The sequence below is a fragment of the Galeopterus variegatus genome, unplaced genomic scaffold (assembly GCF_000696425.1).
Source record: "Galeopterus variegatus unplaced genomic scaffold, G_variegatus-3.0.2 Scaffold4632, whole genome shotgun sequence".
NCBI classification, from domain to species: Eukaryota; Metazoa; Chordata; class Mammalia; order Dermoptera; family Cynocephalidae; genus Galeopterus; species Galeopterus variegatus.
The window spans coordinates 59,439-74,212 of NW_007730743.1; the positions used below are offsets into that span (position 1 = coordinate 59,439).

The 14,774-nt window shown below is 62.2% G+C and overlaps 2 protein-coding genes across 2 annotated transcripts in view; one reads left to right on the forward strand and one right to left on the reverse strand.

Annotated features, from left to right (window-relative positions):
* SBNO2 (strawberry notch homolog 2 (Drosophila)) overlaps positions 1 to 11,929 on the forward strand; it is a 36,378-nt gene extending 24,449 nt beyond the window's left edge. The window contains exons 11-30 of the mRNA XM_008588011.1: positions 1,905 to 2,022; positions 2,252 to 2,357; positions 2,867 to 3,020; positions 3,880 to 4,056; positions 4,333 to 4,430; positions 5,292 to 5,374; positions 6,287 to 6,478; positions 6,634 to 6,803; positions 7,111 to 7,242; positions 7,570 to 7,705; positions 7,799 to 7,911; positions 7,983 to 8,054; positions 8,143 to 8,251; positions 8,579 to 8,653; positions 8,766 to 8,909; positions 9,614 to 9,708; positions 9,792 to 9,884; positions 10,040 to 10,171; positions 10,423 to 10,499; positions 10,611 to 11,929. Coding sequence (XP_008586233.1) covers positions 1,905 to 2,022; positions 2,252 to 2,357; positions 2,867 to 3,020; positions 3,880 to 4,056; positions 4,333 to 4,430; positions 5,292 to 5,374; positions 6,287 to 6,478; positions 6,634 to 6,803; positions 7,111 to 7,242; positions 7,570 to 7,705; positions 7,799 to 7,911; positions 7,983 to 8,054; positions 8,143 to 8,251; positions 8,579 to 8,653; positions 8,766 to 8,909; positions 9,614 to 9,708; positions 9,792 to 9,884; positions 10,040 to 10,171; positions 10,423 to 10,499; positions 10,611 to 11,289 — 2,955 coding nt within the window. The 3' untranslated portion in view covers positions 11,290 to 11,929. The remainder of the gene's footprint in view (positions 1 to 1,904; positions 2,023 to 2,251; positions 2,358 to 2,866; positions 3,021 to 3,879; positions 4,057 to 4,332; positions 4,431 to 5,291; positions 5,375 to 6,286; positions 6,479 to 6,633; positions 6,804 to 7,110; positions 7,243 to 7,569; positions 7,706 to 7,798; positions 7,912 to 7,982; positions 8,055 to 8,142; positions 8,252 to 8,578; positions 8,654 to 8,765; positions 8,910 to 9,613; positions 9,709 to 9,791; positions 9,885 to 10,039; positions 10,172 to 10,422; positions 10,500 to 10,610) is intronic.
* A 1,307-nt stretch (positions 11,930 to 13,236) lies between these two features.
* The window catches only part of LOC103603492 (phospholipid hydroperoxide glutathione peroxidase, mitochondrial-like), a 7,754-nt gene continuing 6,216 nt past the window's right edge, over positions 13,237 to 14,774 (reverse strand). The window contains 7 exon segments of the mRNA XM_008588020.1: positions 13,237 to 13,357; positions 13,432 to 13,491; positions 13,605 to 13,629; positions 13,713 to 13,864; positions 14,015 to 14,159; positions 14,249 to 14,343; positions 14,596 to 14,773. Of these exon segments, the coding sequence (XP_008586242.1) occupies positions 13,325 to 13,357; positions 13,432 to 13,491; positions 13,605 to 13,629; positions 13,713 to 13,864; positions 14,015 to 14,159; positions 14,249 to 14,343; positions 14,596 to 14,773 (688 nt within the window). The 3' untranslated portion in view covers positions 13,237 to 13,324.

Here is a 14,774-nt window from a genome sequence, read left to right on the forward strand (position 1 = left end):
CCCCGTACCGGACCGGGACTGGCAACGGGATCGCAACCCTCGGTGTTGCCCCCGCGCCTCGCTCAGCCAGTGAGCGGGAACCGGTCTGTATGTGGGATCCGAACCCTCGGCGGGAGCGCCACCGCGCTTCCCAAGCGGCGCACTAGCGCAGTGCGCCACCGGGCCGGCCCCCATCGCTGTTTCTTAAAACCTTTCGATAATCTTGTGCTCTGCGGGGAGCGCAGTGAGGTGTAAGCAGTAGCAGGACTGTCACCTCTCAGGGTGGACCCTGCCAGCTCAGACAGCTGGATGCACCTTCCCACTGCCACTCCCTCCCCAACTTGGACTTTCTTCTTGCTTCATTGCTCACATACTGCAGAGTATGTTCTTCTGCCAGCAGTACCCAAAAGCAGACCCTCCTTGGTCTCCCCCAAGCCTCTCTCCTCCCCCAAAAGCAGCCACCATAAGGGAGTGGCCAGAGCTTGTCCTGGGGTCCCCACACAGGTACCTGTAGACAGCTGCATGCAAGGTACCGTCCTGGGTACTCTGAGTTGCTCACTCTCCACCAGCAGCAGGGTCTGGGGTCTCTGCCCCTTGGAGCTTGGAGGCCCCCTGGAGCTCCCCGGGATGGGGTGTGGGGCCAGCCAGGCTAGCAGTGCGGGAGCAGAGCCTCTGCAGCTTGCCCTTCAATGCCTGTCCCCCTGAGGCTGTCCTGAGCACCCAGCCCCACGTCCCCTTTTCTTCCTGTTCCTGCGTGTCATGCCCGATTCAGCGGTTTCCCTATGGGGGGGACATTCTGGTGGTTTCCAGCCTCTCAGTGATATAAACAGCCCTGTCGTCAGTGCTCGCTGTTGAAGTGGGGTGACCGATGCCTGAGGCTGGATCCAAGCTGGACGTCTAGTCCTGGCACTGTCCCAGAAGTTTCCTTGCACCCTGTCCGCAGAACAGATGAGGGCCACTGGCCTGCTGTGTCTGTGCACATGAGGACATGGTCACAGCTTGGCTTGTTCAGTGAAACACTTAAGTACAGGACAATCCAGGCCTGCCAGAGGAAGAAACCGCAGGATACAGGTGCACCCAGGGTGCCCAGATAGCACATCCCTATGTCCACCTCGTGCAGGAAGTAATGTCAGTGTCATACTCTCGACAAGCTGTGTGCTGGGCACCTAACACAGGGGCTTACCTTGTGTGTGCCTGTTTTTCCTCTGTCAACCCTTTATCTGGTATGCTTTTCTTTTCTGTTTTCTTTTTTGGCAGCTGGCAGTACTGGGATCTGAAACCCATGACCTTGGTGTTATGACATCTCACTCCTACCAGCTGAGCCAACCGGCCAGCCCTGCTTTTCTTTAACTTGCTTTTTTCTCCTTAATGTTTTTTTTTTGGTGGCTGGCTGGTATGGGGATCCAAACCCATGACCTTGGTGTTGTAAGGCTGCGCTCTAACCAGCTAACTGGCCAGCCCTCTCCTTAACGTATTGAGAGCACCTTCACATCTTTTCTTCAGTATTATTTTCTACACAGGATCACTGTACACTCACATGTAACTTGTACGAAACAGAAGAGAGGCGCCCAGTACCCTTGACCCACCTCCCCGATGGCAACGTCCTGCAAACTCTAGGGCAGTCAGAGCACCCCTGAGTGGATGCAGCCCACCCCCCATGAATGGCCCCCTTTTCTCTGTATACTCTTGCACCTGTGTATTGACACAGTCTACTTTATATGAGCTGTCCTGGGCATAGTACATCTAGCCATAGTATGGGGGTCTCATACCCTGAGTGCACCACCTGCATGGCTTTTGGAGTTTGAGCGCTTAAATTAAGGGCATTTGCCCTGAGCCAGGAAAGTGTGGATTTGGGAGGTCAGGGCCTGGGACCCTGGGGTTGCCTGCCATCCTTCCAGAACATTCCTTAATCCTGGCCGCCCCAGATTGTGTTTGACGAATGCCACAAAGCCAAGAACGCCAGCTCCACCAAGATGGGCAAGGCCGTGCTGGACCTTCAGAACAAGCTGCCCCGAGCCCGGGTGGTCTACGCCAGCGCCACAGGTGGGGGCTGCAGCTGGGGGCAGGGGCTTGATGGTGCCTGCTCTAGTCTCTTGCAGCCCAGCCCAGGGATGGAGCTCACCTTTGCCATCTGGCCTGGGGACATTGCAGAGCTTCAGGCCCTCTTACCTGGCCCTTGGTCCATTCCTGGGGCCCCACCTGGCCTCACAGGCACAGCTGCCGCCTCCTGGCTGGCCAGGGGAGTTGACGATGCCTCCTACACCTGCCCCAGGTGCCTCTGAGCCTCGGAACATGATCTACATGAGCCGTCTGGGCATCTGGGGTGAGGGCACACCCTTCCGGACCTTCGATGAGTTCCTGCACGCCATTGAGAAGAGGTGAGCGCCCTTCCCTGCCCGCTGCACCCAAGGCCTGGCATCAGGTGTGACCGCTCCACCTGCACCCATAGGGATCTTAAAAGACAGATCACATCCTTTCCTTGCCTGTCACTTTCTTTTTTTTTTTAAAGATGACCGGTAAGGGGATCTTAACCCTTGGCTTGGTGTTGTCAGCACCACACTCACCCAGTGAGCAAACCGGCCATCCCTATATGGGATCCGAACCCATGGCCTTGGTGTTATCAGCACCGCACTCTCCCGAGTGAGCCACAGGCCGGCCCATTGTCTGTCACTTTCTGTGGCTTTTAAGGGAACAAGCTCCCTCCCCACCAGGCCCCCAGGCTCTGGGTGGCCATTCCTGCCTCCCGCTCAAGTCTGCCTGCAGTTTGTTCCTCGTGGGTGGCCACAGAGCGTTTGCACATGCCATCTTTGCAGTCCACGTGCCTGGCTCTGACTCACCCTCCGGGGTCAGCCCCTCGGTGGTGTTCAGGTGGCCTGTGTCCTTGCAGGGGAGTGGGCGCCATGGAGATTGTGGCCATGGACATGAAGGTCAGTGGTATGTACATTGCACGCCAGCTCAGCTTCTCTGGTGTCACCTTCCGCATCGAGGAGATTCCATTGACCCCGGCCTTTGAGTGTGTCTACAACCGTGCAGCCCTGCTGGTGAGCTGGGGCGTCTGGGGGTGGGAATGGCAGGGACAGAGTGGCCAGGAGCTCCAACTGCGTGGACCCCTTGTACATGCCCCCCAGTCACTCAGAATTGTGCCACTGTTGCCAACCAGTGTCCTGTCCTTAAAGACACCACAGGCATGTGTCAAATTACAGAATGCTCCCTCCGCTGTGATTTTAGGCAGGAGCCCAGCATCTTGATTCTGTCCTAATTGGGGGGTTTTACGTGACTGTGATAACATGGGCCCATGGCCAGAGCCCTGCCTGCCCTCCCCTGGGTTCCTGGAGCTCATAGCCATGTTCAGCGTCCACATGGCTGTGTGTGTCCCTTCCGTGTTTGGACAGGTTCCTGTGTTCTCACCTTGCACCTGATAAGCCTTTGAGCACCATCCTGGCTTGCATGCCAGATGGTCTCTTTAGGTTAAACTAAACCAGGTTCTTCTCTCGGCACTGTGGATACTGGGGTTGAATCCTTCTCTGTGGTGGGGCCGTCTTGGGCACTGCAGGTGCTGAGCAGCGTCCCTGGTCTCCACCCACTCCGTGTCAGGAGCACTCCCTGTCATGCCGAGTGTCCCCTGGGCGTGAGACCCTGGTCTAAAGTGTTGAGAGTGGATGGCCACTCCTGCAGGGCTCACGCTGCACCCAGGTGTCGCCTGAGCCACCGTCACCCCAGCTTTGCCAGCACTGCCTGTTTTGGTTTTTTAGCATTTTTACCGTTTAGGTGCAGCCAGTGACTCTTACCACCCTGCCCCCAATTCCACCTGGCTTAGGGATGCTCTGCCCAGGGTTGGCTGGGGGGCAGCTGGGCCAGCTGGGCCAGCCGCGTGCTCAGCACCAGGGCTCTGTCTTGCAGTGGGCCGAGGCCCTGGGCATGTTCCAGCAGGCAGCCGACTGGATCGGCCTGGAGTCACGCAAGTCCTTGTGGGGCCAGTTCTGGTCAGCTCACCAGCGCTTCTTCAAGTACCTGTGCATTGCTGCCAAGGTACACCGGCTGGTGGAGCTGGCCCGCGAGGAGCTGGCCCGTGGCAAGGTGAGGCCTGGGTGGGGGCAACCACTGTCTTTCCTGGTCACCCCGCCATGGAGGCACCATTCTGCCCACATCTTCCTGGGATCCAGCACCCCTGGGATGCTGCCTGGGCAGGTCAGACCCCACTGGGCTCAGGGCCCTTCTTGGGGAGATGAGAACAGAGGGTGGGAACAGCCATCACCCCGAGGCCCAGAAGGTTCATTTCCCCGGGGCCCTGGTGCAGGGCTGGTGGGTGGGGGGTCCCAGAGCCGCTTACAGCCCCCTGCCCCATCCCCACAGTGCGTGGTCATCGGGCTGCAGTCCACAGGTGAGGCACGGACACGGGAGGTGCTGGGCGAGAACGACGGGCACCTGGACTGCTTTGTCTCGGCCGCCGAGTGAGTTGGGGGCAGCAGGGGCTTCCTGTGGCCTGGCCCTGCCCCTGGGTCCCCAGCAGATGGGGCGGGGCGAGCTGGGCAGGCTTGGCTCACACCCCAACCCCAGGCCTGGCCTGGTCTGGTGAAGAGAAGCCAGTGGGTGGTTTCCCAGGGTCTCAGAGAGAAGCTTTGTCCGCCTGTCCCTGCCTGGTGCCGTGCCCTTTCTATGAGGACTTTGCAGATTTTAGAGACTGGCCCTCATGGTTACCTGGCGGCCCTGGTCTCTTCCTATGGTTGAGAGTGCCCCCAGCCCACCCTGGGGGGTTCCCAGAAGCCCTCCTGCCTATGGCTTCACAGCCCCTTCCTGGTTCCTCCTCACAGTCCAGGGGACAGGTCTCCCCCAGTGTTGGGCATCTGTCCCTTGCTTTTGCCAGGAAGCCCTCCAGCACCTCCTTCACCCCATTCCACCCATCCCAATCCTGGGAGCATCTGGCCACCCTCATCCCTTAGAGGCAGTCAGCATGCAGGCAGACCCACCCATGGCCCTTTGACAGCGGGACCCCTCCCCTGTCCCCTGCTCCCCTCTGCCCACTACATCAAAGCTGCATGCCCCATGGGCCACAAGCTACATCCTGCCGGGCAGGACCAGCCCTCTGTCCTGGCTTTCACTACCCCCTTGGGGTCTGCCTCCCTGAGTCCCTGACACAAGGCCCAGCCCTGTCCTGGAGAAGCCGAGGGGTCCCTCAGACCCACGCAAGACCCTGGTGCTTTGGTTCCTGCTTCCCCCAAGAGCAAACCTACACACAGGCCGCCCCCACAAGCCCCCACCGGCCAGTGGCACAGCCGTCCTCGCAGGAGAATGAACTCTGCTCTTACTTTCAGAGGCGTCTTTCTGTCACTAATTCAGAAGCACTTTCCTTCAACCAAAAGGAAGCGGGACAGAGGAGTGAGCAGTAAGAGAAAACGTAAGCGCCGCCCCCGCCGCTGCTGCCGCCTGCTCCCACTCCCTCTGCCCCCCCAGCTCCTCCCTCCAGAGCCAGGCCCCCGGCTCCGCTGCCAGTGGGAGGTTCTACACACGGACTCTACCCCACCCCACCCAGGATCCACCTGCAGAGGAGCAGGTGCTCACGGAGAGTAGCACCCCAGACAGCCTGCAGGCAGGGGCACCTGCAGGACCACAGGCGCAGGGGGTGCAGGAGCACAGGCGCAGGAGCACAGGCTGCCAAGCAGGCAGGGAGACACCCCACCAGGCAGGGCCCAGAAACCCCTCCTCAGCTGCGGAGAGCAAAAAAAGCCTGGTGTTGCCAGGTTGTTGAGGCTCAGAGAGGCCAAGTACCTCAATCGAAGTCACACAGTCAGATGTGAGGGGCAGAGCCAGGACCCACCCTCCTTCAGGGTGGCCTGGATAGCAGCAGCGTCATATGTGGCCCCTGGACCACTGGCTCCTATAGGGGGCCTGGGCACATCCTCAGGTCAAGCCAGCCATCAGCATCCCCACTAGGCCAATGGTGTCAGGAAGGCCCCTAGTGCAATCTCTCAGGAGACCCCCCCAGCATATACTGCCCCATTAGGCATGGGAGGATGTTGGGTGTAGATGTTATAACCGGCCTGTACACCTACCTCGCCCTCGTGGGCAGTGGGGGCATAGGGATTCCAAGAGGAAAACCCAGATCACAGCCAAAAGCTGCTGGCCCAGAGGCGCCCACCACACAAGCAGAGGGCGCCAGGTGAGGGACAGGGTCTCCCCAGAGACTCTTTCTCAGTCAGGGAGTTGTCATGAGCTTAGGGCGCATCAACTTCTCTCTCTGTCCAACCACCTCAGCTTGGCCTGCTCCTCCCGTGGTCCAGCCTGTGGTGACCCCTGACCCCCCCAACAGGGCGGCCACGGGGCCGCGGGGGCAAAGTCCCCAGGCTGGTGTGCGAGGCAGCAGGTGTGATCCGCATCAGCGACGACAGCAGCACTGAGTCAGATGCTGGTCTGGACAGCGACTTCAACTCCTCTCCTGAGTCCCTGGTGGACGATGACGTGGTTATTGTGGACACCATCGGGCTCCCCCCAGATGACCGAGGTGAGGGTGTGCCCGGGTGACCCTGAAGGGTAGATGCTGCCTTTACACCCACTTTACAGGTGGGGAGACTGAGGCTGGGAAAAGGGAGGTCAGAGTTACACCACTGGTCAGAGACAGAGCTAGACAGTCCCAGCCTGACCTTCCACCCCCCGCAGGTCCCCTGTTCCCCCCGCAGAGGGACCTGCAGGGTCCTGGTGTCCTGGAGCGGGTTGAGCGGCTGAAGCAGGACCTGCTGACCAAGGTGCGGGCACTGGGCCAGGAACTGCCAGTCAACACCCTGGATGAGCTCATTGACCAGCTCGGGGGTCCTGAGCGGGTGGCCGAGGTGAGCACACCCCTGCCAGTCACCTGTGTACATGCTTGGGGTGTCCAGGGCCTGGCCCACCCAGCCACCCCTTCTCCGCCCCTTTGGATCCATTTTGGCACCAAAAGTATTAAAAGACTGTGAAGGTAACACATATCCCTGTGGGGCAGCCCAAGACTGAGCCAGAGTCGAGTCCTGGCCCCGGGTTTGGCAAGCTCCCTGTCCTTCCCCTACTCATGGGGAGATGGGGAAACTGAGGCCCACAGGCCAGGCCCCTAGGCAGCTGCTCCACTGACATATGTACCCTGGTTCTCTGCTCTGGCCACAGATGACTGGGAGGAAAGGCCGGGTTGTGTCCAGGCCTGATGGGACGGTGGCCTTTGAGTCACGGGCGGAGCAGGGCCTGTCCATTGACAACGTGAACCTCAGGGAGAAGCAGCGCTTCATGAGCGGCGAGAAGGTGGGGGGCGGCAGGCACGTGCTGTACGTGTGCAGGGGGAGGGACCCTGCCGGCCCCGGGGGGCCACAGAAGACCCCAGGCCCCCACTTGTCTGTGTGCCTGTGTGCACAGGCGTGTGTGTGCATAGACACGTATGTGCACAAGTGCATCACATCTGCGTGTGTGCAGTCACGTGCACGTGCGTGGCTGCAACTGTGGGGCTCTCAGACCTCTATGGCTTCCTTGTCGCCCCTGGAAGTCCTTGGGTGGAAGTGGTCCTGCTGACTGGAGCTTGGGGCTGGGCCGCGTGAGTGGCAGGCAGCACAACAACCTGCCCGCATCCCCCAGCTCGTAGCCATCATCTCGGAGGCCTCCAGCTCAGGCGTCTCCCTCCAAGCTGACCGACGGGTGCAGAACCAGCGGCGCCGCGTGCACATGACGCTGGAGCTGCCCTGGAGCGCCGACCGCGCCATCCAGCAGTTCGGTGAGAGCCGGCCCCGCCCCGCCCACTGGGCACGCCCCCGACCCCAGCCACGCCCCGCAGCCGTCCCTGAGAGCCGCCTCTGCCTTCGTCCAGGACGCACTCACCGCTCCAACCAGGTATCGGCGCCCGAGTACGTCTTCCTTATCTCGGAGCTGGCCGGGGAGCGGCGCTTCGCCTCCATCGTGGCCAAGCGCCTGGAGAGCCTGGTGAGCAGCCGGGGCCGGGGCTGGGGCTGGGAAGGCTCCCCACGCGCTGACAGTCTGCTCCGCCCCGGCAGGGCGCCCTGACCCATGGAGACCGCCGCGCCACCGAATCCCGTGACCTGAGCAAGTACAACTTCGAGAACAAGGTACCGTGGGGAGGCCAGGGACTGGGGAGGCCGGCCTCCTCCCCAGATCTCCTCCACCCTCACCCCCGTCGCTCGCCTCGCCCCCCAGTACGGCATCCGGGCCCTGCACTGTGTCCTCACCACCATCCTGAGCCAGACGGAGAACAAGATGCCCCCGCCGCAGGGCTACCCAGGAGGGGTCACCGCCTTCTTCCGGGGTGAGCTGGGGGTCCCGTGAGGGTCTTTCTGGGAGGGCAAGGTGGGAGATCAGCAGGTTCCAGAGCAGTTTGGGGGCCCGGGATTTGTAGACTGGTTTGTGTGGAAAGACCCCTCCCCACATGCTCACAGATGAGGCCTTGAGGGCACAGGGAAGCGGAGAGAGCCCCCCAAAGACAGAACAAAGGAGAAAAAGGAAGAGTGAGCCCCACATGTGGAGGTTCCTGCTACCGGGCAGTCAGGGCTGCTGGGGCAGGAGCCAGGGGCCCAGAGGAAGGGGTGGGGAGTCTGAGGAACCACCTGCGAGGCCCCCACTTCCCCCACTTCAGACATGAAGCACGGCCTGCTGTCGGTTGGCATCGGCGGGCGGGAGTCCCGGTCTGGCTGCCTGGACGTGGACAAGGGTGAGTCCTCCGTGCAGTGCCCGGCACAGATCCCTCTGGCGGGGCCATGCAGGCCCTGGGCAGGGGCGGCCTGGGGCTCCCACACAGCCTGAGCACCACCCCTTCCACACAGACTGCTCCATCAGCAAGTTCCTCAACCGCATCCTGGGGCTGGAGGTGCAGAAGCAGAACGCGCTGTTCCAGTACTTTTCGGACACGTTCGACCACCTCATTGAGGTGGACAAGAAGGAGGGGAAATACGACATGGGCATCTTGGGTGAGCCCGCAGGCCACTTACAGGGAGGGCCCCGGGGCTGTGGATCAGATGGAAGCGCTTAGGCAGTGCCCGCAGATACACATTGAGCCCAGCGTGATCTCGATGTTCATCCTAAAGGAACCCAGTGAATGATGTCCCCCCACTCACCCAGGCCCTCATGAAGCACATGTTACGTTGTCAACCAGTGGTGGGCAAGCCTTTCTGTCAAGGGCCAGAGAGTCTTTCTCATGACCACTGCACAAAAGCACCAAGATCAAGGTCCAGGGTTTGGATCCCTGTACCGTCCAACTGCCCCCCCCGCCAAAAAAACACAGAGTACAAACAAGCAGTCTGTATGTCAACAAAACTTTATTTATAAAAACAGTGGCACTGGTGGGTGTAGTTTGCCAATCCCCTGCTTGCATGATCCCCATAACAGCCATTCAGAGCACTGAGGTGCACATTGTCTGTGACTCGCTCAGGGTCACTCATGACATGAGCAGCTCCCAGACTAAAGGGGTCACTCTCTGTCCTCGGTGCTGGGTCCGGTCAAGCTTGGGTCATGCCACCATGGGATTAGCAGCCCCCCAAAGCTCAGAAATGGAACTGGCCAAGCTACATCCAGGCCAGCAGGCCTCTGGCGCCTCTGTTAGACTCATGGGGCAAGGAGCCAGCTCCTCAAGGTTCCCAGACCCGACACTGCTCACCACCCCACATCTCCCCAGACCTGGCTCCAGGAATTGACGAGATCTACGAGGAAAGCCAGCAGGTGTTCCTGGCCCCCGGACACCCACAGGATGGGCAGGTGGTCTTCTACAAGGTAAGCAAGAAGGCCCCCAGCCACTGCCCCTAGCCCACAACCCACCCTACCCCACTCTGCTAATGCCCCCCATGCTCTGGCAGATCAGTGTGGATCGTGGCCTGAAGTGGGAGAAGGCGTTTGCCAAGTCACTAGAGCTGACAGGCCCCTACGATGGCTTCTACCTGTCCTACAAGGTGGGCAGCTGCCTGCACCCCATACCTGCCCAGCTCCCAGGACCAGAGGGGGTGGGGAAAGTGCTGGTTACCATTGGCTTGTCCTGTCCCTGGGTCACCCACTCTCCACGAGGGACACATGGTGGGTGCCTGGCCTCACCCTCTCCCATCCCCAGGTACGGGGTAACAAGCCAAGCTGCCTTTTGGTGGAACAGAACCGTGGCAAGCACTTCACTGTGTGCAAGCCCAACATTGGCCGACAGAGCCAACTGGAGACCTTGGACACTCTACGCCGCAAGTTCCACAGGGTAGGGACAGGGATGGGGCTGGTCTCCCAGGACGGGATGCCCCAGGTTCTGTGCCTCAGCCTCCCCTCCCTGTGGGACTCCTGCAGTCCCCAGTCCTGCCCTCAGTGCCTAGGTCACCTGGCAGGCGCGAGGGGCTACGGGCCTCAGGCCTTGGGGTGCTCCTGCCTTGGTTTCTCGCCTGTGCACTGTCCAGGCTGGATGGCAGCTGCAGGCCCTGGTGCCCCGGCTGAGGCTCACATGCATGTCCTCAGGTCACTGCAGAGGAGGCCAAGGAGCACTGGGAGAGCAGCTACGCCTTCTCGCTGACACATTGCAGCCACACGGCGTGGTGAGGGCAGGTGGAGGGCGGGTCCCCTTGGGCATCGGGGCCCGGGAGCATGGGGGCGGCAGCCAGCGAGGCGCTTCCTGAGCCACCCGTCTGGTGCCTGTCGTCCCACAGGAACCGGCACTGCCGGCTGGTGCAGGAGGGCAAAGACTGCGTGCAGGGCCTGCGGCTGCGGCACCACTATGTGCTGTGCGGCGCACTGCTGCGCGTGTGGGGCCGCGTGGCCGCTGTCGTGGCCGACGTCAGCAGCAGCAGCTACCTGCAGATTGTGCGCCTTAAGACCAAGGACCAGAAGAAGCAAGTGGGCATCAAGATTCCCGAGGGCTGTGTGCGGCGCGTGCTGCAGGAGCTGCAGCTGATGGACGCTGACGTCAAGCGGAGGAAGGCACTCGGCTTGAGCTGCGGCCTGGGCTGCCCTGCGCCCACCCCGCGTGCACTCGCGCTGCCTTGTGGCCCCGGCGAGGTCCTGGACCTCACCTACAGCCCGCCCGCCGAGGCCTTCCCGCTGCCTGCGCGCTTCACCTTCCCGCCGCCACCGCCACCCCTGGACCCCGGCCCTGGTGGGCTGCTGCTGGGCGCCCCAGACACCCCCACTGACCCTGTGGCACTCGCGCACCAGGGCTGCGACATCAACTTCAAGGAGGTGCTGGAGGACATGCTGCGCTCGCTGCATGCGGGGTCAGCCGAGCCCGCCCTGGGGGGCGTCGCGGGGGCAGGGGCGAGTGCGGCGGGAGGCGGGGGTCCTGAGCGGCAGAGCGTCATCCAGTTCAGCCCGCCCTTCCCCAACTCCTAGGTCCCCTGCACCTGGGCGCCGACCGTGCGCCCTTGGTACACGGAGTTTCTCTCCTAGGAAGTGGGTGGCGAGCAGGGCGAGGTCCCCTGCCGACTACTGAGAGGCACCCCCAGGCCTCGACTGCAGTGCCTTGCCCAAGCCACCTCGTGGCTGCTGTTGGCCTGGGGGACCTCAACGATACCCGGCCTGGCAGAGCAGCGCTTCGTGCAGGCTCTGCTCAGTAGTACCCGGGGCCAGGGGGCTGGGGCGGGCCCCCTCTGGCCTCTCTCCTCTTCCTCCCCCTCCAGGCATGGGCAGGGGCTCTGGGCTGGGGGCCCCCCGGCTCTACCCCACCCACCTCACAAGGGCTTCCCAGGCCCCAACCCCTGAAAATCCGTGAAACTGGGTGGTCCCAAGAGCTGGAAACTCAGGAAACCCCAGGTGCTCAGGGCCCCCCCACGCCTTCTTGGGGGCTCTGTGGGGCAAACCCCCCGTTAATATATGCAATTTTTCCTCCCCTGCCTCCTCCCTAAATTATTGCCTCCCCCCCAGTCTTGCTGCCGAGCTGGCGGCCTCCTGGTTTCTATGTATTTATAATGAGTTTTAATGTATATATGTAAAGAGATCTTTTTTTAAATATATGTGCCTTTTGCCTACTTCCCACACTGTCTGCTCTTGTGACCTGTGGGGGCGGGGGAAGAAGGGCAGGGCTGCATGCTGTGACCCTTCAGGAGGGGCATTTAGGGGGCAGCTGCCCAAGGCCACATGGGGTACGTGAGGGTGGCAGAGGTGGTGGCTGCCACCTGTTGAGCAGCTGGGGGCAGAAAGCTGCACACTCCAGTGTCCATTCCCACTCCTGTGCTGGTGACTGCCCACCCCAGCATCTAGGGACAGCTGCCTCCGGATGGTCCGTGCCAGGACCTAGGACCCAGAACCAGGACTTTCATGGTGGCAGTCTGGAACCCCATCTGTGGAGCCTCTGCTTCAGGACTGGGCCTCTGTGCCTCAGTTTCCTCCCAGGGTTTCCTCAGGGGTGTTGGTTCCTGCAGGAGGGACAGCCCAGGACCTCGAGGGCTAGGTCTGGAAGGCCAAGGCCAGCCACTTTCTCCCGGAAGCAGTGGGGAGCACCAGGCCTCAGGCAGAACTTGTGAGGGACACTTCAGTCCAAGGCCACAAGGTGGGAAGCCTGGGAGGGGGAAAGTAGGCAGGAATCCCCAGCAAAGCAGCTGAAGGCCACTGGGGTGGGCTCTAGGACCCATTACCTGGATGCTGCCAGTTGGGGAAGGCCATAGGCCTCCCAAGCCCCTTCCTTCTACCCTGCAGTACCCCCACCCCCACCTCCAGCTTCTGGAACACCCTGGGTGTACTGGAAATCTGAGGGGGGCCTCTGCCTTACGGGCACCCTGATCTGTGTCCACTCCACCAGACCAGACTGGCTGGTGAGCCCGCCCCAGCCCCTCCCACTCATGGCCGCTGCAGGCTTGCAAGAGCTGCTTGCTCAGTTAAGGCCCTGGGCCAGGAAGAGCACTGACTTAGGAGAATTATCTTCTCTAGGAAAAGCCCGGCCCATGGCCAGGCTCTGTCCAAGCCCAGGAGGCGGGGCTGAGAGGGTAGGAGCTAAGCCCCGTGCCCAGCTGGCCCAGATTGGAGCTGCAGCCCAGCACGCAGGGGCAGGCACAGCTCTCTGAACCCCAAGTGGAGTGAGTTCCACCCCCCCCATCCTACCCCAGCCTGGGGAGCTAACACCACACATGTACGGGCCCTGAACCAGGACAAACAGCCCCCAGCCCGCCTCGCCACCCCTGCAGGCAGGCGAACACAGCAGACCAATCTGTATGTTTTATTCCCACAAGGTAGCCAGGGGTGGGGGGAGCACCGAGCCCCAGTGAGCTGGGCCGCGGGACCTTCCTCCGGCAGGGGGTGCACGCCAGGTTCTCGGGTCTGCCCCACCAGCAGGCTGGTTTGCAGACAGACTGTCATGGTGCCGGGTGGAAGGTTCCAGGGGGAGAGGGGGCCACAGACGGGAAGCTCGGGCAGGGGGCACACGCTTGTGGAACTAGAAATAGCAGGGCAGGTCCTTCTCTATTACCTGTGGGGCAAGAGGTGGGTCAAGAGTGGCCTCTTCCCCTGTCCCCACCCCACCCCCACCTAAGAGGTACCTACCAGGGGCTCCTCCATGGGGCCGTACCGCTTCACCACGCAGCCGTTCTTGTCAATGAGGAACTGTCAGGGAGAGACGGGCAGGCCACCATGGGGGGGGTGGGGCAGCAGGAGGGGCACTTCCCTGGACGTGGCCCTGGCCCCAGCTCTTCTCCCACCTTCCCACAGCCCCTTACCTTGGTGAAGTTCCACTTGATGGCACTGTAAAATAAGCACAAGGACATGAGGGAAGCCGCGGCAGCCCCCCCCTCGGCCGGGCAGCCCCCGCCCCCAGGGCCACGCACTTTCCCAGCATGCCCTTCCCCTTGGGCTGGATCTTCATCCACTTCCACAGTGGGTGTGCGTCATCCCCGTTCACGCAGATCTTGCTGTACATATCGAACTTGACATTGTAGCCGGCGGCGAAGTCTTTGATCTCGGCGTTACTCCCTGGCTCCTGCGGCAACCCGAGGCATCCTGGTGAGCGGGCAGGGGACCTGGACACCGCCCAGTCCCGGTGCCCCCCCCAACACGCTGTCTCCCCTTGTCTCGTCTCCATCCCAGCTTCTGCGGGGTCGGGGCCCGGGGACACGGGGCGGCCACGCACCTGCTTCCCGAACTGGTTGCAGGGGAAGGCCAGGATCCGTAAACCGCACTCAGCATATCGGGCGTGCAGGTCGACAAGCTGAGTATAGTTTACATCGGTTTTGCCTCATTGCGAGGCTACGTTGGTGACGATGCACACGAAACCCCTGGAAAGGGGTCGGCGGTTGTCAGGCAGGCCAGGGCCTCCCCTCCCAAGGCTCAGACCCCGCACCGGGCAGGCCGGGCAGGTACCCACCGGTACTTGTCCAGGGAAACCATGTGCCCATCGATGTCCTTGGCTGAGAACTCGTGCATGGAGCGCGCACAGCGCCAGTCATCGCGGGCTGCGCACTGCAAGGCAACGGGGGCTGAGCGCGGCGGAGCTGGGACGCAGCCCGCCGCCACCCGGCCCCCTCGACAGCCCGGGGTCCGCAGGGGAGAAAGAAGTCCCGGGCGGACCGGTGCGAGGAAACCATGGCCCTGAGGCCCGGAAAACCATGCAAGGTGACGGTTCCTCCTCAAATGCGCACACCTCCCTGCGCCGCTGGGCCATTTTAGGGGACCCCGCAAGGTCCCGTGGGGGGAGTGGAGCCCCGCGCGCACCGGGTCCTTCCATTCAGGGAATCCGACTGTCTCCGGCGCCGCCTGCCCCCGGGTGTCGCAACAAGGCGCCTTCCGACGGGGGCGCGCCTTCCTGCGCGGGCACGCTCGAGTCTTGCGCGGCCGGGGAGCTCGGCGCCGCTGCCCGCCCAGGTTCCGGTACCGCGGCCGGCGACGCCGCG